Source organism: Rhinolophus sinicus, linkage group LG06, assembly GCF_036562045.2.
Source record: "Rhinolophus sinicus isolate RSC01 linkage group LG06, ASM3656204v1, whole genome shotgun sequence".
In the NCBI taxonomy this organism is placed as follows: domain Eukaryota; kingdom Metazoa; phylum Chordata; class Mammalia; order Chiroptera; family Rhinolophidae; genus Rhinolophus; species Rhinolophus sinicus.
In genome coordinates this window covers 79404215-79429048 of record NC_133756.1, presented here as the reverse complement: position 1 = coordinate 79429048, position 24834 = coordinate 79404215, and the positions used below count along the sequence as shown (strand labels likewise).

General features: G+C 42.9%; 1 protein-coding gene across 1 annotated transcript in view; it reads left to right on the top strand.

The window, feature by feature from the left end:
• POU2F3 (POU class 2 homeobox 3) overlaps positions 1 to 24834 on the top strand; it is a 90773-nt gene that overhangs the window by 55186 nt on the left and 10753 nt on the right. Inside the window, exons 3-9 of the mRNA XM_074335329.1 lie at positions 13235 to 13339; positions 14597 to 14699; positions 16945 to 17027; positions 19303 to 19485; positions 19916 to 20057; positions 21708 to 21844; positions 23368 to 23529. Of these exons, the coding sequence (XP_074191430.1) occupies positions 13235 to 13339; positions 14597 to 14699; positions 16945 to 17027; positions 19303 to 19485; positions 19916 to 20057; positions 21708 to 21844; positions 23368 to 23529 (915 nt within the window). The remainder of the gene's footprint in view (positions 1 to 13234; positions 13340 to 14596; positions 14700 to 16944; positions 17028 to 19302; positions 19486 to 19915; positions 20058 to 21707; positions 21845 to 23367; positions 23530 to 24834) is intronic.

Genomic DNA, 24834 nt, shown 5'->3' with positions numbered 1-24834 from the left:
CATGGCACTTACATGGTCAACTAGCGGAACCTCCCCTGAGGTACTAATACTTCTATTAGTACAGCCTACCCTATAGATTGTTTTCGACTGTCAACTTACATGCTCTTAGAGTCAGTTTACACTTCCCAAGTCTTTTTAAATATAAACTGTTGTCTTAACTTGTACAGTTAATTTTCATATTCTAAGTAAAGGAGTTTTACATTTGCTTTTATGTTCTATCTTATCGCTTCCCTTCCATTTATATTTTCAATTTTTTTTTTTTTAAATCTTTATGTCTTTCTGCAAGGTACTAACTAGCCCTGCTCCTCATAAAGAGATTTAATAAGTACGCACACTACATCTTCACCCAAGTTACTGATAACATTCTTAGCAAGACTGGATCATTAGCAGAGTCCTGTGGCATGCCATTACAGATGTCCCTCATGGACCACAGTGAGCCATTGTTAATCAACTCTCTCTCAGCCCATATGACCCCATTTTGATGTCTAGGGACAATACATACATACACACACACACACACACACACACACACACAGAGACACACACACACACACATTACAGCATTCACCTGATTTCATTTCTAGGAACCCTGTATAAAAGGTAATGAGTTTAGTTTCCCATGACTTTTTAAGTCGGTTGTGCATAGTGGAAGGAAGATTGGTTTTGAACCCAGGCAGACCCAGGCTCGAATTGTAGCTCTGCCACTTCCTAGCTGTGTGGTCTTTGGGAAATCACTTGATTTCTCTGAGACTCAGTTTCCTATATTCTAGGATTGTTGAAAGTATGCATTAATTCCCCATATGGTTAATAAGCACTTTCTAAGTGACAGGCATTATGCTCTGTGCTAGGCAGGCTGTAGTAAGATAGGTCTCCCGGGTAATAAATGTGCAGAATCATTATTGTCATATTGTTTTGGTGACAGAAAAAGGAAAGCCCTCTGTGGAGTAGGTTTTACAGACATTTAACACTAACCATTGAGACCTAGGTAAGAATCAGAAGTTATTTCCCTTTTATAAGCAAAGGAACAGATGCACTTTTAAAGAGTCCCTTGGCTCAAGTTCGTTCAGCCTTTAGGTAACAAATTTGTTAACTGCTCCCCAGTCTTAGATAATGTAGCTTACACTGTCCATTGTGTGGGTTTCACAAAATGGAGTCCTGTCCCGGGCTAATAAGGGTAATAGGATAGATAATGTACTAAACAGAAATTAAACCAGAAGCCCATTGTTACAGAGAGCTACATAGAGCTTCTGCAGTGCCTCACTTATCCAGAGAGCTAGCAGCTCCACCTATTTAGAACCCAGCTGAGAATCCAAAAGAAGTACAATGAGACCTCAAGCCAGGCCCTTTCTCAGAGCCTTAAACTTTTATTTTAGAAATAGTTGTAAAAAGCTTACTTATCTGGTTTTTCTAGCCCTTAGCAAATAAAAGCTGCAAATTTGAGGTGGAATAGGGGGCTGCTAGAAGCAAGCATATCAAGAGTAGCAGATAAAAGCTGGTTATGAGAAAGAAGTAAAATCCTTGAAAAAGCAGAGCTACAAAAAAAGCAATTAGGGCCACAGCCAACAGAGGCCAAACATTTCAGTGTCCCCAACAGCATGATTGCTTTTAAAAGTTCACAATTATGACTTTAGTCATTGACTAAATTGTCTTTTAGGTACTCTTTAAGAGAAAGTAGGGTTGTATATAATACCTTTTAGCAAGCTCTCTATTCAAAATGAAACCAAATAAATATCTACCCAAAACTAAAACAGGCTTTGGGAGAGATTTCAGTGACTTTGAAAATTCACCTATTTGGGAAACCTTCCTCAGAAAAATCCTAGGAATTTGAAAGATGTGTTGAATTTTAAATCAGATGATTTGGGTTCAAACCATATCTCTTCTACTAGCCAGCTGTGTACCTTGGATAAATCTTTTACCTTTCATGAATTTTGTTTTCCTCCGCTGTAAAATGGGAATAACATTACCTGCCTTTTGAATCTCATGGGAATATTCTGAAAATCAACCAAAATGATGTTTGAAAGTGCTCTGTAAACTGTAGAACATCTGAAAATATATAAGTAAGGTCTGCAGGTCACAGTGACTCAAGATGCAGTAAGAGAATGAGATGGATTCCCAATTATTGCTTTTAAAAAAATGCACATACATATATACACATACCATACATATCTATATAAATGTGTTTGTTTATTTAGATAATGTGCCCCTAAACTTTTCAAGACTTCCCTTTCACACGGCAAAAGGAAAACTCTGCAACACCTTGTAAACTGAAAAGTTCAGTACATATATATGAAATTTCGAGTGTTTGCTATTTTTAATCTTAATTTTTTAATTTAAAATTAATAATTAGCTTTTTAAAAATTGAACATTGCAGAAATATATGATTTAGAAAGTGAATACCTTCTAGATCTCCAAGTACCCTCCACTCCATCTATTATTAGCAATTTGGTTGGCTATGATCTTTCAGATTTTTTTCTGTGTTCTTTTAGTCCTGCAGGCATTCAACAGAGAATTCCTGAAATAAATAGTCCTTTGTCATAAAGGATAAACCTTTAGGCGTGGAAATAAATTTTCTATCCTAAAAACTCTTCATCTGTCTCCTCTGCTCCATTCTTGCTATTTTGTCTTTAGGCATGTCCTCATCAGTTCTTACCTAGACGACTGCAATAAACAGCTTTTTAACTAGTTGCCCTGTTTATAGTTATATGAGGTGTGATCAAAAAATACAGTGAATGTTTAAATAAAAAGATGTCTCATGATAAAAGACACATTGCCATTAATTCCACTCAAAACACTCTCCCTCTCTTCGAACACACTTATCCCATCGTTCTTGCCACTTTCTGAAGCAGCTCTGGAAACTGCTGTCCATGACAGTTGTGCTGTCATGTCTGCCTTGATATCCTGAATAATTTTGACTTTGGGAAAGAGCCAGAAGTCACATAGTGCCAGATACAGTGAATAAGGTGGATGAGGGTACTCCTTAATGTTTTTATTTGACAGAAATTGCGTATAGCAGAAGCAATGTGTGACATGGAGCATTGTCATGATTGGAGGATGATTTATGGCACACTTTAAAACACACCTTCTCTCAACCGTAGCTCACATCTGACTGAATGCACCGAACAAATTGAAACTTGTTACACACTGTTACAAAGGCTCGATGCACCACTTCATGTATTGAAGATCCCTGCCTTTCCATTGGATGGCACTTGGCAGCAGTATTCACTGTATATTTTTAACATACCTTGTGCTCCTTCAAATCCATGTTCCATGCCACTGTTAGCATAATTGAACTAAATGAAAATCTCAGCATGTCACTCCCCTTTACTCTAGTTACACTGTGCCCCCAGAGTCTAGTCTAAACTCTTTGCATGGCACACAAAGCTTCAGTCGTCGGGCCCTGGCAGCTGACCCAGGCCTCTCCAACCCTATGATGCAGAAGTGCTGAGCCATTTGTCACTCCTGAACATGAAGCACTGTTTTGCCCTGTATGACTTTGGACAAGCTGCTGCTACTACCTGGTATGCCCTTCTTCTTTTTCTTTTTTTAATTAAAGTTTATTGGGGTGACAATCATTAGTAAAGTTACATAGGTTTCAGGTGTGCAATTCTGTATTACATCATCTATAAATCCCATTGTGTGTTCACCACCCAGAGTCAGTTCTCCTTCCATCACCATATATTTGATCCCTTTTGCCCTCATCTACCACCACCCTCCCCACCTTACCCTCTGGTAAACACTAAACTATTGTCTGTGTCTATGAGTTTTTGTTTCTTCATTTGTTTGTCTTGTATTTTTGTTGTTTTCAGTTTTATATACTATATATCAGTGAAATCATATGGTTCTTGACTTTTTCTGTCTGACTTATTTCACTTAGCATAATAATCTCAAGATCCATCCATGTTGTCACAAATGGCACTATTTCTTCTTTTCTTATGGCAGAATAGTATTCCATTGTGTATATATACCACATCTTCTTTATCCAATCATCTATCGAAGGACATTTTGGTTGTTTCCATGTCTTGGCCACCGTAAATAAAGCTGCAATGCAGCAAAAGAAACCATCGACAAAATAAAGAGGCAACCAACTGAATGGGAGAAGATTTTTGCAAACAGTGCCTCCGATAAGGGGCTGATATCCAAAATATACAAGGAACTCATGAAACTCAACAACAAAAAAAAAACCCCATTGAAAAATGGGCAGACGACCTGAAGAGACATTTATCCAAAGAGGACATACAAATGACAGACATATGAAAAAATGCTCAACATCACTAATCATCAGAGAAATGCAAATAAAAACCGCAATGAGATATCACCTCACCCCAGTCAGAATGGCGATCATCAACAAGACAAATAGTAACAAATGTTGGAGAGGCTGTGGAGAATAAGGAACCCTCATACACTGTTGGTGGGAATGCAGACTGGTGCAGCCGTTATGGAAGGCAGTGTGGAGGTTCCTCAAAAAATTACAAATAGAATTCCCATATGACCCAGCAATCCCTCTCCTGGGTATCTACCCAAAAAATCTGAAAACATTTATCCATAAAGACACGTGTGCTCCAATGTTCATTGCAGCTTTGTTTACGGTGGCCAAGACATGGAAACAACCAAAATGTCCTTCGATAGATGAGTGGATAAAGAAGTTGTGGTATATATACACAATGGAATACTATTCGGTGGTAAGAAAAGATGATATAGGAACATTTGTGACAACATGGATGGATCTTGAGTGTATAATGCTAAGCGAAATAAGTCAGACAGAAAAAGCAGAGAAGCATATGATTTCACTGATATGTGGTATATAAACCAAAACAACATAAGAACAAGACAAACAAATGAGAAACAAAAACTCATAGACACAGACAATAGTTTAGTGGTTACCAGAGGGTAAGGGGGGAGGGGGGTAGGAGATGAGGGTAAAGGGGGATCAAATATATGGGGATGGAAGGAGAACTGACTCTGGGTGGTGAACACACAATGGGATTTATAGATGATATAATACAGAATTGTACACCTGAAATCTATGTAATTTTACTAACAATTGTCACCCCAATAAATAAAATAATAATAATAATAATAGTAAATAAAGCTGCAATGAACATCAGAGCACATATATCTTTACAGATAAATGTTTTCAGATTTTTGGGGTAGATACCCAGGAGAGAGATTGCTGGGTCATATGGGAATTCTATTTTTAATTTTTTGAGGACCCTCCACACTGCCTTCCATAGCGGCTGCACCAATCTGCATTCCCACCAACAGGGTATGAGGGTTCCTTTTTCTCCACAGCCTCTCCAACAGTTGTTACTATTTGTCTTGTTGATGATCGCCATTCTGACTGGGGTGAGGTGGTATCTCGTTGTGTGGCATGCCCTTCTTTGCCTCCCCTGGGCTGCTCAGAAGGAGTTTTCTTCTTTGGAGATTTCCTTATCTCATTCCCCCTTTTCTAACTGTATTCTGCCCTGATAAAGAGAATCGCAGTCTTTCCATGCTACCACTGTACATACTTCTGATCGCTGTAAGTATTGCTTATTAGGTGATCTTGCCATCTCCTAATTGATCTGGGAGGTCCCTATTAATCTTTGTGTACCTTGTTCCTCTTGGTTTACAAGAAGTGCATACTAAATGTTTGTTGAACTAAACTGAACTGGGAAGGGGACCTTTATGGGGAGGAAATCTATGTTTAAAGAATGCTACATGGGAAACTGTCTATCCCACTGCTGTCAGAGCAGACCTGGGGTCATAGGGCCATAAGAGGTGTCTCACTTTGGGGTGCCATGGGAATACAAAAGAAAAGGACCTTACCCTTACTAAAAGACTGTTCCCAAAGATGAAAATTACCAGGGAAAATTGTTTACTTGCATTTATAACCAATCTCAGACTTTCGGTGACAGGCTTCCAGGTCACAAGCAGTCACCCAGGAAATGCAAAAGAGAATCCACTTCAGATTTGTTGCAAACTTGACTTTTCAATAATTATGTAGGCCTCACAGGCATGTGAAATTCCCATACTACACTTGTGGAAATGTTTACACCAAGTGTGCACCATATGTGAAAACAAACGGCACACAGAGGAGAAATGTGTCAGTAGCACATTTCTGGGTGGGAGCCCAGTGGGACTACATCACCAAGTAGTATAGGCAGAAGACGGCAGAGTCTGAAGACCAAAGACCCAAGTGGAAAGTCAGGCTCTGCTCCTCTTGGCTGTGTGACAGTGGATGTGTTACTTAAATCCTCCTAGTCTTGGTTCCTACATCTACAAAAACAGTTTGATAAGATTGTTTCCCACATTGAATTATCATGAAGAATAAATGACTATACATTTGGAAGTGCTTTTTAATCTCTAAAGTGCTAAAAACATATTACTTTCTCTCTTTCTTGAGCTGATGCTCATGGAACTAACCTGTGTAGTTCTTCACAACCACAACCACAAGTTGGTGCTCTGTGTGTGTGTGTGCGTGTGTGTGTGTGTGTGTCCAGGATGAGCAGGGCATCTGCCCTTTCTTTCATAAGTTTCCTTTAGAAATTTTCATTAATAAAATATACACTGAGATGGGGATTTCATGGCATGACTGAGTTTTTTCTTTTTTCCCTCCCCACTGATTTTCCTCATAACAAAGGAGGGAAAGAACAAATATCAACTGCTGGAGTTAATGCATACATGTGAGAGTCAAGGAAATACACGATGCTGGTTCCCAAGACAAGTACATTATGTTATCAAATCAAATAGATGTGTCTTTCGACTGTAACTAAACCTTACCCTGTGTAATTGAGAACTCTGAGTGGGGACTTTTCTCTTGACTGAGATTGAATCTCATGAGAGCGATGTGATTAGAGTTATTACAGGAGTCCGAGTAGGGCAATAACATTGAAGTGATAGAAAGAAAAGGCAGAAGCCAGGCTGCAGTGCAATGTAATGGACTAAATACTGGGTGGGGAGTTAGGAGATCTGTCCTAATTGGCCCTGGTTTGGTCTCCAGGCCTGACTTGGCTGCGATTCTAGCTGTGTTGTACTGAGCAAGTTATTTCCCCCCTCTGGTCTTTAGGAGTCATAGTTGTAAAATTAACCATTTGGACCAGGTGATAACTACATTTCCTTCCAGTTCTAACGGGGAAGGAAGAGAATCAACACTTGTTGAATGTCTGCCGTGCATCGGGTACAATGTGCACTAAGCTACCTTGAAGAGTCTATGATTCTGTGATTCCATCACAAACAGGAAGTGAGAGTTAGGTTTGTGTAGAACCATGTGCAGATAGATTTGGATGGAAATCTCAGTTCTATTGTTTACCAGCAGTGTGACTTTAAGCAGGTTCCCTAACATCCCCAAGCCTGTCTTTTCATCTGTAAATGGGCCTAGTGATACCGGAAGCATGCTTACATACTCACAAGTCTGCTCCTACTCTCTCTGTTACACATTATACATTTCTCAAGTAGATTCCATCTAGTCCGTTTCCTTCCTAATGTAAAGGAGTAATCTAGGCCTAGAGAAATTAGTAAAGTAACTTGATATTAGATCATGCAACTAGTTAGAAGCAGGGATGCAACCCAAAGTCAGGTCTCCTTGTTGGTTCTGAGCTCTGTGCTTATTCCTGGGTGTCATGTTTCCTTTTAATCATCCCTTGCTCTGTAAAGGGCAGCAGAGTCCTTCCATGATAGGCAGCCCAGGTGTATGCAGAAGAACCCACTGTGATGACAAACTGCATTCATACACCAGACACTTCCCAAGAATAGCCACTGGGCTCAGAAACGGTTTTCAGAGTTTGATTCAAAGACCATGCTCAGCATTTTGTACCCCCTACTGTACCCTCTACTTCCTGCCATTTCACTTACTTGGGGCCAGAACAGCCCTCTCTGAGGGCAAATCGACAGTTCTATGTGGTACTCCTCCCAAGACAGTAGTAGTTCTGTGCTCTACCAGAAGAATCAGAAGACTCTGATTCAAAGGGGATCAGGATCAAAAGAGAGAACTCCCATCAGTCCACCTCCTAAACTGCAGGGGTTGCTGCTGAAATCTCAGGAGGGCCATGAAGTAATACAATGGTTAAAGTTGTTCAGTTCCTCTGCACCATGAAATATTTGTGAGGATGTGTCTTTGATGAGGGCACAACCCCTTTCCTAGAATTTTTAAACTTGAATTCATGGACTTACATTCTAGAAGGAGAAGAAAACTTTTATTGGCTTAAAATAATGGGATTTCTCTCATATATGTTAGCACTAGCAATGCTATGTCCTAAGAACTGAAGTCAAAGCATTAAATAACATGACTGATAAGCTTGTTGCAATTCCAGAGTAGGTGCAAGAAGAAAAAAAAAGGATGCTTTTTCTGGGAAGTTTCTTTTCAGGAGGTAGCAACTCCAAGTGGCCCCAGCCTCCTGAGGAGCCTTTAGTTTATTAAAGGGCCCCATGTCTCCTGTTGTGCATCACTCCTTTGTCTAGAAGTTTGGTCCTGTCGGGGAGAAGATCCCAGTGTGCATGGGTAAAGGTGCATCTAGGTTGGTCTATCATAGGTCTGTCTAGAGACCAGGGACTGGCTGAGGCCATCTCTCCAGACACTTCCAGAGGTATCTAAAGAGGCAGGAACCTTGCTCACCAAGAACAGCCAAAAGCCACGGAGCAAGGAGAGTCCTCCAAACGAAAATCCAGACAACACCTCTTGGATAGTTTTCAGCCTTCTTCACCTGAGATGAGTTACCTGCCTCCCCATTCCACCACTTGAGATAAATTTTTAGGATATTTTCATGAACAACATGTTTTCCAACCCTTTATAAATCAGTTACAAAACAGAAACTCTTCCTCAATGCTAGGCAGAAATGTGTGTGTGTGTGTGTGTGGGGGGAACTATGGGGGGAAGAGAAAGAAAAGAAAAAAAACTTGCCTGTAATTGAAGGCAGGTTGAGAGATGTTCATGCTTTGAAATCCTCCTTCTTGTGAAATGTTTATGAAACATTTTCCACAAACGAATTACGCAACTGGGACAGCAGCTTTGATCATTTTCATCACCAGTGATATATTCATTAGTGTAGGGCTGTTCTTCCCCCAGAGAAAGCCAGGTAAAAATGTCATGGGGAGGGGGCTAAGGATGATACCCAGTCCCCTCACACCCAATCGTATGACCCTAAAACAGTTGGTTAGTAAGTAAGTCCAGGTGTGTCGGGGGCCAGGACACCATCTTCTTCATCTTGTATCATCTATTTTCTCTTCTATCTGGAAGGTTTATAGTATTGTTTTGCAGAAAAAGCACCAAGGGAGGGTCAGAGGACCATTCCTTTGTCATAGTTTTGCCAGTGTTTAGTTATATAACTTTATACCCATCTTTCAAGCTCTCTGGGCCTCCATGAGATAGAAAGGTAAACACTTGTCCCCACACCTCCTGGTTGGGAGATGAAGCCAAGTAAGGAAAGTGTGAAGGGCTTCCAGATCCTTAGAAGGGGCTCTCTCTTTCCAGAATGAGGCTACTGCTATCTAAAGCAGGTGATGTCAAACAGTTCACTTGGATTAGAAAAGATAATCACCCATGAGACCTTTTTACCTCCCTGGTCACTGCCCAAACTCAGTGTAATACCTTTTGCACAGTACAGTGGGTGGAGAAGATCCTAAGCTAACAAACCTTGTCTAATATATGGATAGAATGATCAGTGGCGGTGACAGGGCAGAGCTCTCTGTGGTGGCCCATGTCCCCAGGGATTAGTTCATCTCAAGTAGAGTCTGGAGAAATATTCCACTTGCGTGAGAAGAACCACCAAAAGGACCCTGGAGACAATCTTCACGATTCCAGGCAGACTGTGGGTTTGGTTGGGTTTTCACAAGTACAGGGGAAATTGGGTTTTCATCCAATTTGCCTCCGGTTCTCACATTAGAAGTCAGTAGGATCCAACAGAAGTTTCTCTATCTCACCAGATCCACAGCCAACACCCAGTTGCCTGGAAAGGCTCCAATCTTTTCCATTCGACAGCTGTAAAATTGATTTTTTGATTTGTGGAGGACTTTATTTCTGAATTTCTTAGTTTCTGAGCCCACTTTCTGAGAAGTATGCTACAGGGAGTGAGTTGATGCTGTATCTGCTTCCCTCTTATTCCAACTCTGCTCTGTCTGAGACCCACCGACCAAAGCAGAAATGTTAGAACTTGCCATAGAAAAAGAAGTCTCCATTATTGTCCTTCACTTTGGTTTGTTTAGGATTGTCTTCTTTGGGGGTTACTGTCAGCAACACACGCCCAAGGGGTAATGAATTATGAAAAATAAAGGAGTAAAAGGTTGGCAAAGAAAATACTCAGAAGAATAACAGAACACCACAGACTAACTAACACCCAAAGGAACTTTCTGCTATTAGGCATTTCATTTTCAGAACTGGGAGGTGGGCAGTGCCCCTAAAAGAGTTTGAGGGGCAATTGATCCAGGAAGCAGATGAAAGGGTGAGTTTTCTTTTATGATGGCTCTTGTTTCTGAAATTAAGTGTTGCAGGAAGACCTGGCACTGATTCTAACAGATAGTGCTCAGGTTGGAGGCAAAGCACATGTTTTCAAGCTCTGTCATAGCTGCCCCTCCTTATCTCTCCACTGAGCATAATGAGTCTCTAAGGGAGCCCTGCCACTTGCCTCCAAGCTGGAGCAAGGCCAAACTGCCCAAGGTGGTTCCACCAGCTCCACTTTTCCAAGTTCTCCCCCGTCTCCCTTCCTTCATCCTGCCTTACCTATCCCTCTCTGGGGTGAGGGATGCAAAAGGGTGATGTGGGGAGGGGAGGCTGGCCAAAAGGCTTTGCTTAAGTAAAACTTCCTCTCAGAACAAGGCTTAAGGTTTTTGTTGTTGATGGTTTTAAATAAGTAGTTTGTCTTCTATTTCTAGCTTTTGAAAACCTGCTAACAAATGTTTCTCTGTAATTTAGGCTGTGAAAATTCCAATTTCTGGGGGAAGAATTAGGACACCAGAGCGTCTTAAACAGCGATGCCAAGAGTGGGTGGGAAGAGCTGAGGGGCACTGGGGAACAGGGATTGGGGTTGTGCTGAGATCATGACCTGGTGGCCGTGCTTCTCGAGTTTTCAGAAAGCCTTACTCTCTGTGCCCACTGTGCTACTTCTTTCTCTCTTCCTTCCTCCTCTGTGCTTCCAAGGCTCCAGAATAGTCTCCTTAGGTGAGAGGAATGATTTGTAAAAATTGTCCATACAAGAAGCATCCTCTTACCAATTTCGGTGCAGCCAGGGCTTCTTGGTGCTTTCTAGATCTCCATCTAAGAACACTGCAGCAGCCTGGACTAGCTCAGTCTGCCAAATGCACTAGTGAATTGTAATTTGTAATTTCGTTTTAGGACTGAAAGGGGAATAATAATCATGTAGAATCATATAACAGAGGAGGAAATTGAGTGCCATAGAGGCTGAATGATTGCTCAAGGTTACATAGTAGTAAGTTAGAGTTAGGAATAGAAATAAGGTCTAGCTCCCATTTCATTATTTTCCTCATTGTGTCCCCCTGGAGACTATGGAAAGATGGGTTCCATTTGTGTCTTTTATTCGATTAACACGCATTAGGTTTCCATTATCTGCAAGACACCATATTTAGGACATCAGCTTCCTTCTCAGTCTCTAATGTCACTTCATAGGATCTTCCTAACTCTCCAACCAAAGGGATTTTTTTTCTCTAGTGATCCAAAGCACCATTTTTTCACAGGGATTAAGCATAAGTATAGCTGTTATTCTGAACCTTTAACTTGGGTTAAACTAATACCGACAGGAAAGATTCCAGGATCTCAGTGACATTCTCAGTGTAGACCAAGAAAATGGTTTAAGCCAGGATATCTATGGCCAAGAGTTTCCATCAGAGGATCTCCTCAATGTCTTTTATAAGTCATATTATATGAACTCAAAGTCACTTAGCTGCCCTACCCCCATGTATTTCCTGAAAAGCTGCAAGAGGGTATGTAGTTGTTCTCAGGGTGGGTGGAAAGGTGGGCACAAGTAGTGCTTCCTGCCCTGCTCTTGGACACCTGGAAACCCATGAGTGGGTGGTTGGTGCTGTCACTGAAGAGTGGTAGAGCCTGGAGAAAATTTGGAAACTACCACAGACCCCTCAGGCTACAACTGCAGCAGGGACTATGAGGGAGACATGTCCCTGCCTGTAGGGAGACAGGCAAAGATGGTCACCAAAGCCACACAGGCAAAGAGGGCTGCAGTGGTAGCTTAGCATGCATTGGACAGGAAGGTGTGAAAAACAAGGGGGGATGGAGGGGAAGCTGGTCTATCAGATCAGTGGTTCCCAGACTTTGGGATTTTGTGAACTGGGAAAATAAAAACCAGAATATGGGGGAGATTGATTAAGGGTTGCCAATTTTGCACTTTGTGAGGTGGGAAGTTTTTAAAATATCATTTAGGATCACCATCATTTCATAAAAGGAATTTTAACATATTCCCTCCAAGAAATAAAGATCATCTCAGATTTAAAATAAAATTTTCTTACCGCCGAATAGTATTCCAATGTGTAGAAAAGATGATATAGGAACATTTGTGACAACATGGATGAATCTTGAGAGTGTAATGCTGAGCGAAATAAGTCAGACAGAAAAAGCAGAGAACCATGTAATTTCACTGATATGTGGTACATAAACCAAAAACAACAAAAGAACAAGACAAACAAATGAGAAACAGAAACTCATAGACACAGACAATAGTTTAGTGGTTACCAGAGGGTAAGGGGGTGGGGGGTGGGGGGTGGGAGATGAGGGTAAGGGGGATCGAATATATGGTGATGGAAGGAGAACTGACTCTGGGTGGTGAACACTCAATGGGATTTATAGATGATGTAATACAGAATCGTACACCTGAAATCTGTGTAACTTTACTAACAATTGTCACCCCAATAAATTAAAAAAAAAAAAAAAGGAAAAGAAAAGAAAATTTTCAAGTCACTATAGTATCCTTATTTTTTCTTATTTCAATGTGGAAGAGCATAAATTACACTATGTATCAGCACAGCCCCTAGAATGGTGTTTAGGAATGACAGATCTAAGTGGAGTCCCCATCTTGCAGATTAGTACTCCAGAGGGCCACTCAGCTCTGGCTCCTACCAGCAGCCCTGGCCTAAAAGGCACACACAGGCGGGGAAATCAAGCTGCAGCCTGGCAGGCTCTGTGCTAGCTCTTTCCTCCCTGGGCTTATCACTCATCTCCTGCTTGTTCTCCTCAAAGCTTCCTTTTCTGTTAGCCTGGGGATGCCCACAACTGACACTGTGCTGCCTCCACTTACAGATTAAAACTGAGGATCTCAGTGACTCCTTGCAGCAGACCCTCGCGCATGGGCCATGCCACATGAGTCAAGGACCTGCCATGACATCTGGAAACCAAATGTCTGGGGTAAATGCCAGCTCATGTCAGGGAGTCCTGACATTCTCTGTAGGCCAGCGAGTTTAATCCAAGCCTTCTGCAAAAGGTTTGACCTCTAGACTTGGCACTCAGTGAATCTATATTGGTCTAAAGAATCCCCTGTGGGGAATGTGAGAAAGAGATTAGAGGCCTGGGATGGGGGTGGGGTTACAAAACAGTTCTCTTCAAAGTGAAGCCTGGCTAGTTATGTGAGTCTCTACCTATCTGGGATAAAAAGGAGGCAAGCTTGCCAAAACGACAGACCTAGCAGCTATGGGGCTGGTGTTAGCCAGCCACATTCAAAGGAGCCCTATAATGACAGCTACTGATACAAGTATAGAGAATTTTTGTCCCCAATGGGCTCACTCTCCATCCCCAAGTTTTTACATCAAAGCCAAACTAGAACTGAGTGCTGGTGCAGGGAGGAAAGAGATCCTGAAACACTAACCACCAATGTCTGAGAGGACGTCCATGCGGTGAGCCCTGTCTTTGTCTGGATCACCTGGGGAAGAAAGAGCCGCTCCTTGTCCAGTCATAGTTCACACTAGAATGTGCATCCATTCCTTCACGTCTTCATTCAGCAAGAGTTTACCAAATCTTTTATTTTTGCACAGACTTAAGGTACATGAGGGCACAGAGCCCTGGAGGTTTAGATCACAGAGGACTCTCAGATGCCTCCAAGTACTGGGATTGGTATTTCCATTTCCTGGGCTGGTGGGAGGAACCCAGGGGAAATGGACTTGCTATTTAATCAAATTGGTTATATTAAGAACTAATAACTTGTCATCTTCCTCCAGGAAAGGTTCAGGCCCAGAAAATGTCCAAGCCATGGCTTTTAGCATAATGAAGTAGCGAGAGTTTAAAAAAAAAACAACACAACAAAGGACAACTAGGATTGCTTGTTGTTTCTAGGGTAAACTTCTGAGAGACGGGTAATACTTAGTCTGTGTCCCAGGGAATTTATAGTCTAGCTGGGAGACAGGACTGACACACACAAAAGTTTAATAATAAGGCAAGATTTAAGTGACAATAAGTTGCACAGCACTGGTTGGCTGAGCTGTAATAACACCAGCATGAATGGAGTAGCTACTATGTGCCAGACAGTAGGGATACACAGAGGCATAAGATAAGGTCACTGTCCGTAAATTCTTAGAGTCTGGAGACCCAAGGGACAGACGGGCAACAGACAGATGGAGCTGACACCCCTAACTTGTAAATTCTGTGATGTTTGTATCTCCCCACATCCAGGATATGACTTCCCTCCATCCCCTCCAGCAGCTCGTACTGGTTCCTGGACACTTACAATCTGTATCCCAGTTTCTGCTATCTCAGACCCAACCTGGGCAGCAAGGTAAGAACCCTGGGGTTTTCCATATAGACCGAGTTCAGTAAAGTGCTGCTGCTGCTTACTGGATGAGGAAGCCCAAATGTGAGATATGGGTGAGTAGCTTAGCCCTCTAGTAGTATTAAGACCAGCTTTTCCACATCAAGGCCTGAGGAAGGGACCCTGTCATTCCCCCTCTGGTCTGAGTCTCCTTCTCTGCTTCTCCTCTATCTTCCTCAATTTCATGGCCACTTGAGACTGAAGGTATAAGCGTGGTACAGAACTGGGGTGGTCCAAGGAAGGAGGTACTCCTTGGGAAATGCAGTACAGACAAGTCGCAATTCCTTGGAAATACCCCTCAGATGCTTTACTATGATTCTCTTTGGGTAGAGCAGCAGTGCCACCCAAAGGCTGTAGACAGGGTTTTCAGGTTTTCTTTGGCTGGGAAATTGTTACCAGAGAATACCTCCTTGGACAAGAGCAAAGGAATTAGAATATTCATAACAATGGCTAACATTTCTTGAGCATGATATGCCAGGAGCTCTGCTGAGTGATTTTCCTGATTTATTTTTCAGAATAACCTTGTGCAGTAGGTATGCTATGGTGACCTACTAGAAAGGTCCAGAACAGTCTGTCTGAAACCATGCTCTTGGCCATCACAGTACTGCTTCTCCCGGTCTTATTTCCACCAAGTCAATCCAAAAGTGATGGAAGAAGTATAAGCTCTAGAATCCAAACAAAATTGAACTGTGTCTTCTTTCCTTAGCACCCTCCCAAATTACAGGCCCTATCCTTAGTTTCCAAGGCATCTTAGAGTATTACTATGATGATAAATGAGAACATATTTGAACCTTTAAGTACTTATTTTGGCTAAATCATATATATATGATATATATATATATATATATATATATATATATATATATATATATATATATATATATATATATCATACTCCTGGAATAAGAAAGGGGAGATAACACTTAATTCAGTTTCTGTATGGAAGCTAGTGATGTGAAATTGGCCCAGGCATATAACAAATAAGGCCAACGTATGATTCAGGGCAAAGAACAAAAACAAACAAAAAACCAATTCAAAATTTGGAATCAGAAAATCTCACTGGTAAAAGTTACTAAATGTGTGTCCTTTGGAAACTTACTTTAATCTCTCTGAGTTTTCATTTTCTCCACCATAAAAATGGAAAAATAGTAAAGTTCTACCTCACAAGGTTATTGAGGGTTATTTGAAATAATACATACGAAAAGGTTTTGTACACTCCAAGCACAACATAAATGTCAGATTACGATTAGAACTCAGGCCTCTGGACTCCCAGTACAGGGTTCTTGCCCATTTATTTTAATAAGAAAAAATTAAGTCCTGACTTTTTTAGACTGAGGAGCATAAAGGTCAGCATCAGCAGATGCTGTACATCAGTGACCCCAACAGAGACCCCAAGGTTCTGCTCTGTTGAGTGATTGGGGTGACCCACCCCATTGTCTGCTTTGGTAGTTTGATGGCTCCTCCCCACAGTGAGAGTGAGAGCTCCTGGCTGTGTCCCTTCCTGGAGGGAGGCCACTGTCACAACCACCAACCAGGCAGAGCCCTTCATGGACAGTTTTCCTGGAGAGGTAAGGAAAAAGTGGTCCTTAGGCAATACAATGAGCAGGTATAGTCCATATCACCAGATAGAATTTCCAGATGCTTAGCCCCTGATCTCTTCTCCTTCAGACCTTCCTCCCAAGTATAAGATGTCCTGCCAAGAGCCTCTACCCAATGGTCCACTGCCCTTTGGAGCTGTATAGCCTCATCCACTTGTTTTGATATCCTTACAGATTTGGCTAGGCTTTTGTAACTGTCTTAACAACTTCTGCAGGCAAAATAGAAATTCCCAGCTTCAGCTTGAATTCTTAGTAGTCACCTCTGCATCTCCTTCCCTCTTGGTTTTCTCCAGCTCTGGTTATCAGTTCCCAGAGCAGATTGTCTTGACCCTCCTCAGCCTTTGCACCACCCCAGGCAGACAGGCAAGCAGAAGGACTGGTTTGGGGACTGCTGTTTACATATGTTTATCTCTGTGTCTGATTCTCCTCCACCTGTGTGTGGCAATGCCTGGCAGTTCCTGTGGAGACCTCTCCACAGGGCTTGAGGTGGGTTGAGGGACCTGATTATGTAGCAAGGGTGGGGACAGTTATCATGGTTCCAAAGTTGCAGAGCATGTCTTTCAGATGGCCTGGATTTTATTCGTTTGTTCCTTTGTCCCTCCCCTTTCACCCAGGTCTGCAGCCAAATCTTCTCCCCTTTCCACAGCAACAAAGCTCTCTCTTGCTCCCACAGACTGGACCTGGCCTGGTGTCCCAGGTAAACAACCACATTCTTTCTGTTTCCTCTAGAAATGTCTTGGTTCTTGACAGAGTTAAGCTCATTGGTATTCCCTCAATCCATTGATGATGCACTTACCCCTCTGGAAAAAGGAAATAGCAGGGGATTAGCCATGTTGGCACATGGGAAAATCTACGCCACTGCCAGGGGAAATGCTTGACCCAATATCACTGGTACAGCCAGAAAGAGAACCCAGAGATCTCAGCTCCTGGGCTAGCCTGCTCCATAATACAGGAACTCCTCTCTAGCCCAGATCAGGACCTAGCATCACTCATCTCAGAACCAGAGGTCAGCTCACTTTGCAGGGATGCCAAGGTGACTTCCAGCTCTACCTGGGCGCTCACAAGCCCGGGGAAGACCAGAGTCCCATAGGCCTGATGTTCTGAGAGCACAAAGCCAGTGGCTCTTATCTCTGGGCCCACTTAAGACCCACTATTCTAGACTGCCTCCTGCAGTGGGCACATGTGCGGGTCAGGACTAAGATCTTTCAGGAGCAGTCATTTGCAGAGCTGCCTTGTTTCTACACAGCACCTGTTTGCCAATTAGAAAAAAGGCACCTCTTCCTCTGGCTAAGATGCTGCCTCACGTCAGGGTGTATGGCTTGGCAAGAGTAGCAGGAGCTTTATTGTAGCTGCCAGTCCTCCCCTATCTACACAATTAATAACCTGCACAGCTGCATGAGATGACTGCAGAAATGGATGTGCAGAAGAGTTGGGAATGATTGCACAGATCGTAATGTCCCTCCTCTATGCTAAGATCCCCATGGATCACTAAGGGTCCTGGCCTTAGAAGGCTAGAGAGTCCATTGAAGACATGTGGAAGGAAGGTGCCATCTAGTGGCCAATAGAAAAGGCAACACCTGCTGGCTTTCCTCAAGATCAGCTCTTACGTCTTATAATATGAGAGCCGGGAGAAACAGAAGCAGAGACACTGTTTAGAAAGTTATTAAGATCATCCTGGACAGTGGTAATAATGGACTGGCTTAGGGTCATAAAATTAAGAATAGAGGGGAGGGAATAAATGTGAAGATGTTTGGGGAAGTTGAATCAGTGCAATTTGGCATCTGATTGGATCTGTAGGGGGAAGGAGAAGGTCTAGCAAAGCACTCAGTATTTGTCAGATGAAAAAACAATGAATTAATGAAAAGGAAGGCTCAAAAAGGATCGAGGCATTGTCCTGAGGATCTGGTCTATGCCACCCCCTCCCTGCAAAACAGGACCGAACCCACAATGGTTTCAATCATTCTGTTCTAAAAGACCCATCATCGGGGAAAAGAGTCTGTAACTTCTTTCTGGTCGTTTTACCTTCCTCATCATAAGGATGACTATCTTAATGGTAAATCTGAATATCTTGGAAGAGAGGAGTAAAGTTAACCCCAGTCTAGGGAAAGAGTAAACTGGGCAGGAGAGAGGAGAGGGTAGGCTCAGGTCACATTACCCACATGATGGGTGGTGGCCCCTGCACTGGACACAATGCCTGGAACCCTTGATTTGGGTTCCATTCCTTCTTTGTGGAATGACGGGTGTCATCATGAGTTCAATTCACTCCTGATCCCAAATGGGTACAACACGGATTCTAGGTTTAATGGTCCGTTTTTTCTATGAAAATAAAATAAAGAAACAATATCTCCTGAGAATCACAAATGAAATCAAAGTGCATTTGGATAGCACTGGAATGCCTTTGATTAAAAAAAAAAAACACAAAAAAAACAAAAAACACTCTCATGAAAGAAAATGATAGTTTAGAAAGTAAAATGGCAGTCACAGAGTTTGAAATTGTATGGAAATTCTATTAATGTAATGAGTCTCATATGTCCTCTGTTATCTTCAGTTAATGCCTGTTGAACACCTCAGTAACTTTACTTTGTGGAAAAAAACAGGCAAAGCAAACAACCTTTTCCTTGTCTTGAGATTTGTTTTTGAAATATTTGTAAACAACCTTGCTAGCTCCTCTTATGGTGGGAAACTGAAAGAAGGAAGATACCTGCTCAGAATCAAATAGTGAGTCATAAACTAAAACCCAGAAAGGCCACCTCCCAGTCCCACACTCCTATTGTTTCTACCCAGCTGTTCTAGGTGTTTGCTATCCCTTCCTAGAAACTCCAATTTCCACTTCCATGCCATTGAAAAAACAGGAATCTAATGTAGCCAGGGAGCGGTCATCCTATAAGTGAGCCTATTAGTGTGAAATATCAGAAAATGCCATGTGATCTGTTGACTATTTGTATATCTGCTTGGCTTGTATTCCCTATTAGGCAGTTGGGCGCTCTGGGCTGCCAGGATCCTCTTTAGAACCTCACCTGGAAGGGTCCCAGCATCTCCCAGTGCCCAAGCATTTACCCAGTTCTGGAGGGGCTGATGAGCCTAGTGACCTGGAGGAGCTGGAGAAGTTTGCCAAGACCTTCAAGCAGAGGCGCATTAAGCTGGGTTTCACACAGGTTTGGTTCTGTGGGAAGTAATGGAAGAAACTGGGTTGAGTGAATGGAAACTGGGCTTCCCAAGTGCAGGTTTCAAAAGCAAGCTGAGGTTTGATGTGCTGTGGGGCAAGCCCATTGTATCCCTATGTTCCCTGAGAATAGGACACAGTTGCCAATTGTAAGGAAACTGAGGGTATTGCTGGTGGAGGGGAGAGAAATGAGAGCCATACAAGGGGCCAGGCATGTGGGTACAGCCCACTCAGAGTCTGCAGAGAGAAATAAAACAATTCTCCATCTTAGAGGGAAAAAAAAACCTAGAAAGTAACCAAGGCAATAGGTGGGTGCTTGAAGGCTCACTGGGTACATGATTGGTGCTAGGATGGTGGGGGGTGCAGACCAAGAAGAGAAGGAGCCTGTCTCCCAGTTTCCTCCCTCTCTACCCCACGTGCAGGGAGACGTGGGGCTGGCGATGGGAAAGCTGTATGGCAACGACTTCAGCCAGACCACCATCTCGCGATTTGAGGCCCTCAATCTGAGCTTCAAGAACATGTGCAAGCTCAAGCCACTGCTGGAGAAGTGGCTGAGCGATGCAGGTAGGCCTCAGGGACACGAGGATGGATGGTGCCCTAGAGAATTCTACAAGGAAGGGCCTATTGCCTTGTGTGTGTTGGGGCTTTAGGCAGTCAATACATAATACCTTTTTGTTCTCCTCCTGAGTCTAAAACCAAGTGAGAAATAAGACACAGGAGACAGGCTAGTGAAGATGAAAATGTCAGCTTAATTACTGAGAAAGCCCTGTGGAGGACATGGCTTTAGGTCTGTGGCCATGAAGACTTGTACCCATTCCCTTCCCTAACCCAGACCTACCCAACCTAGACCTCAAGACAGTTCACCAAAGACAAAGGTTTGGTCTGCAGAGCAGATCCAAGATTGCTTTCTGGACTAAGTCTTGGTCAGAGGGATAGGGAAGTGGGTTCTCTAGAGTCTCACTGGGAGGAGGAGGCAGTAGACACAACAGAAGTTCTTTATCTGGCTAATTCTCGAGTAGGTTTTCAGAGGGTAAGGAGTTACTGTGAGTTGGACTGGTCAGGAAAGTCTTACAGAAGGAGTGGGGTTTGTAGGAGAATTCATTCAGGTGTGGTGGCCAGGGAGGCATTCCAGCAGGTCAAGGACATAAGCTAAGGAACAAATATTTGGAATGATGAATGGAAGTTTGCTGTCAAGAAATACCATGGGACAGAGTTTCTCAACTATGGCACTATCAATACCTTGGGCCAGATAATCTTTGGTGTTGGGGTGCTGTCCTATGAATTGTAGGATATTTAGCAGCGTCCTTGGTCTCTATCCACTAGATGCCAGTAGCACCCACTCCCAGTCGAGACATCCCAAAATGTCTCCAGATATTGCCAAATGTCCCCTGGGGAGTGGTGGTACTACAGTATCACCCAATTGAGAACCACTGGTCTAGCTGAGAAGGAAGGAGAGGATCCAGTGCCAGGGCTGGGCTCTATTCAATAGATACTTGTGGATTGTGGATTTGTGGTTACTGTGGAAAGGGTGGGGTGGACAGCCAGGGATGTTACCCTCTCAGAAGTTCTTCCACATGGAAACATGTGAGGGGGCAAGAAAGCTCCCTCCTACTTCTGTGGCTTTTATTGAAGTATTTAAGTGAGAGATAAGATCAGAGGTTCTTAGGATCTTTGGGAAAGGACCTTATAGGTCATTTCTAGTGTGATCCTCCATCTGACACCTGAATCCTTCTTAAGGGATATCCCTGCCTATTGATCACACAGCCTTAGCTCTAACACTTACACTGAAAAGAAAATGGCTTAAACACCAACATTCTACCAACGGGTACCATTGCTTTTAGCTCAAAGTTCCAGTTCAAATTATACTTGGTGTTCACATCAGGCATACTTATAAAAGACAGACTCCGAAGTGTTACTTGTAGGAGCTCTGCGTGTACCCACTCACACCCGGACACACTGATGGTGTACCTGAACCATGATCACAAACAGTGGAGGCACTGCTGTGGAAGTCAGGAAGGATCTTTTCCCAGAGCGACGAGGAGAAGCAGTGCTCTTGGTCTGTTTTGGTTCCCCTAGCTCGAAGGGAGAGGCCTGGCCCTGAGAATATCACTGTAGAACCCACCCCAAAGAGTTATTGGACCCAAAATCCATTAAGACAGTACCAGCTGTGCATTCCCTTCTTTGAGCTTCCTCTGCTTTTTCACCTCCTGACAGAATCTTCTCCATCAGACTCCTCAGTGAGTACCCCCAGCTCTTACTCCAACCTCAGTGAAGTGTTTGGTAGGAAGAGGAAGAAACGCACCAGCATTGAGACCAACATCCGTTTGACTCTGGAGAAGAGATTTCAAGATGTGAGTGGCTCCTCCAGGTGGGAGCGGGTGGGTCAACTTGTATAGGTTGGCTAGCAAGCACATATAGGCCCTTTGGCACCAACCCCTAGCCACCATACACCTGCCCTTGGGAAGGGGTCAAAAAACAAAGACACACCCCATCTATATGCACCCAGGTGTTTGAGTAAAAGTCTGCCCTTCATCTCAGGTCCCAGAATCTTCTTTCCCCCACTGACCCTTCTTGCCCTGACATCTACGTATTTGGGGCCCATTTTCCCTCTCACTGGGAGATTTAAAGAATGGGATATAGGGTCCCAGAAGAGGGTGTAGCTGTGTACCCATCTGAGGTACAGGGAGCAAAGCCAGGGCATTGTATATAATTTCTTTATTTTTTATACATTGTTTTGTATTTTTAATATTATAAGTCTAATAAATGCTCATTGTAAACAATTAGGAAAATATAGGAATGTAGAAAGAAAAAAATCCATCAAGTGCCATATAAATGTATTTCCTTCTAGTTCTTTCTTCCAGACACATTTAAATACCTATCATCATTTTATACACATTTTTTTTAACAGGTAGCAAAAGCGTATTCTTGAGCCAGTATGTGGAAACTAATAATATCCAACTCCATGCCACGAGAGGGGAGAGAAAAGGGAAAAATAGGTGTGGTCTAAATAGCTTCTAATCAGGATTCCTCCAGAGCCTGTATCTATACCACAGAGGTCCCTAAAGGACATGTCCATGGCCTAGTTCAACCTTGCGGGCCCCAGGCCTCCAGGTCTGCTGCCTCTCCAGCAGATTCTCCCATGCATCTGGTTCAAGGGTTTGATAGCTGCATCCTGCTGACACGATGACAAGATCTGGCTTTTTCTTCTGATTAGGTTTCTCAGAGCAACAAAAATAAGGGAGGGTATAAGAGGGAGGAAAGGGGGCTGAGATCAAAGATTGGGTGGGTGTGGGAAAGGTCAGAACAAGAGAGTGATATATATATATATATATATATATATATATATATATATATATATATATATATATCCTCAGTCTTGATGGATTCCACATTTTAGCTTTAGTATTTCCTATTTTGAGGTAGGGCAGGAAGCAATGCCACAAGAGAAACATACAAGTTATGAGGAAAGAACACTGAGGAGAGCACGGGTTCTGGGAATTCTTCCTGCCTCCACATAACTCACCAATGGACTCCTCTTTTCAGAGCTTGTCCTGAAGGAAGGAGTAACAGAAGAGAACCTGTGTCAGGCCTTGTGCTTGGAGGTTTACACACATTTTCTCATGTAATTCTCACAATAATTCTTTATGGTAGGCACTATTCTCATTTCATAAATTATAAAACTGAAAGGTTAAGAAAGTTTCCTAAGGACACACAGTAAGCAATAAATTCAGTATTCCATCCTAGGTCTGATTCTAAAGCTTTTGATCCATTTATTGTTCTATCCTGCTTCCTTGGAATATCTGTGCCCCACCCACAATTCTTGACCCTATTCCTTTCTTCTCCTGACCACCCTTTATCCCTTTGGTCTCTGTAGAACCCTAAACCGAGTTCAGAAGAGATCTCCATGATTGCAGAACAGTTATCCATGGAGAAGGAGGTGGTGAGGGTCTGGTTCTGCAACCGACGCCAAAAGGAGAAGCGAATCAACTGTCCTGTGGCCACACCCATCAAATCACCGATCTACACTTCACATCTGGTGAGTGGCCAGGAAGCAAGCTGTCTGCCAGACACTGGGGGGAGATGAGGCCTGGAGGGCAAAAAGTCTTCTCCATCCTGGGGAAGATGCTGGTTGGGGGTTAAGGGGGGCATGCAGTAAATAAATCAGCAAATAGATGCTGTATATTAAATGTCTAATATAAAGAAAAATAGAGAAGCGTAAAAAGATAGAAAGTGATAGTTAGGAGATGCTTTTTTAATAGAGAGGTCAGGAAGAACCTCTCTGATAAGGTGACATTTCAGCAGAAGTCTAAGTATTGAAAGGGAAATATCTAGAGGAAAAGGGGTTACAGGCAGAGGAACCAGTAAATGAGAATACTTGGCATGTTTGAGTAACAGCAAGAAAGCCAGAGTAGCTGGGGGCAAAGCAAGGAAGGAGGCCAGAAGTAGGAGATGAAGTGAGAGAAATAACAGGGAGCAGACCTCCCAAGGTCTTGGAGGCCATTGAAAGGACCTGGACTTATAGTTTGTATGAAATAAGCCACTGGAGGACTCTGAGCAGAGAGCCTGAGCTGGCTGACATGGGCTACTGTGTAGAGAATAATCTGTGTGGAAGCAGGAGACCAGCTAGGAGAATTACAATAATAAGGCTGAGAGCAGTAGAGGCTTGGGCTAGGGTGGTAGCCATGGTGGTAAGGAGAAGTGTTGGATTCTGAATATACTTCAACTGTGGAGCCAACAAGATGTGCTATAGCTCAGATGTGGAGTATGAGAAATGAGGAAAAGATGATTTCAAGAGTTTTGGCCTGAGCAACTGGTTGGAAGATGCTGCCATTTTCTGAGATGATGAAGACTACAGGAGGAAAAGGTTTGAGAAGAGAAACTAAGAATTTAGATCTGGACATGGCTCCTATCCCAAGAGGATATGTCAAGCAGACAGTTATATCAATGATTTTGGTGGTCAGGGGAGAAGTCAGGGCTGGGAATAACTTGGAGTTCAGGCAGACCTGGAAGTTTGGAGAGTAGAAAATATCTTCTCCATCCATGGGATAGATGGTGCCTGGAGCAAGTGGGTGGGAAGTTTCTTCTCCATTCTTGGGGATGGTGATGGTTGAAGGTTAAGGGAATTGGGGATAATGATGATGTCCTTGATGCAAGAATTAATGGAATTCAGCCTTGTCCAGGGTGGGACATAGTTGTTTCATAAAACTACACCATTGTTCATTCTTTCACCAAACATTTATTGACTACCTACTATATATTGGTCTTTGCGCAGAGTGCTGGGGATACACATATAAACAGTATTTGTCCCCTGTCCCGGAGGACCTCACTGTGTAGCATGGGA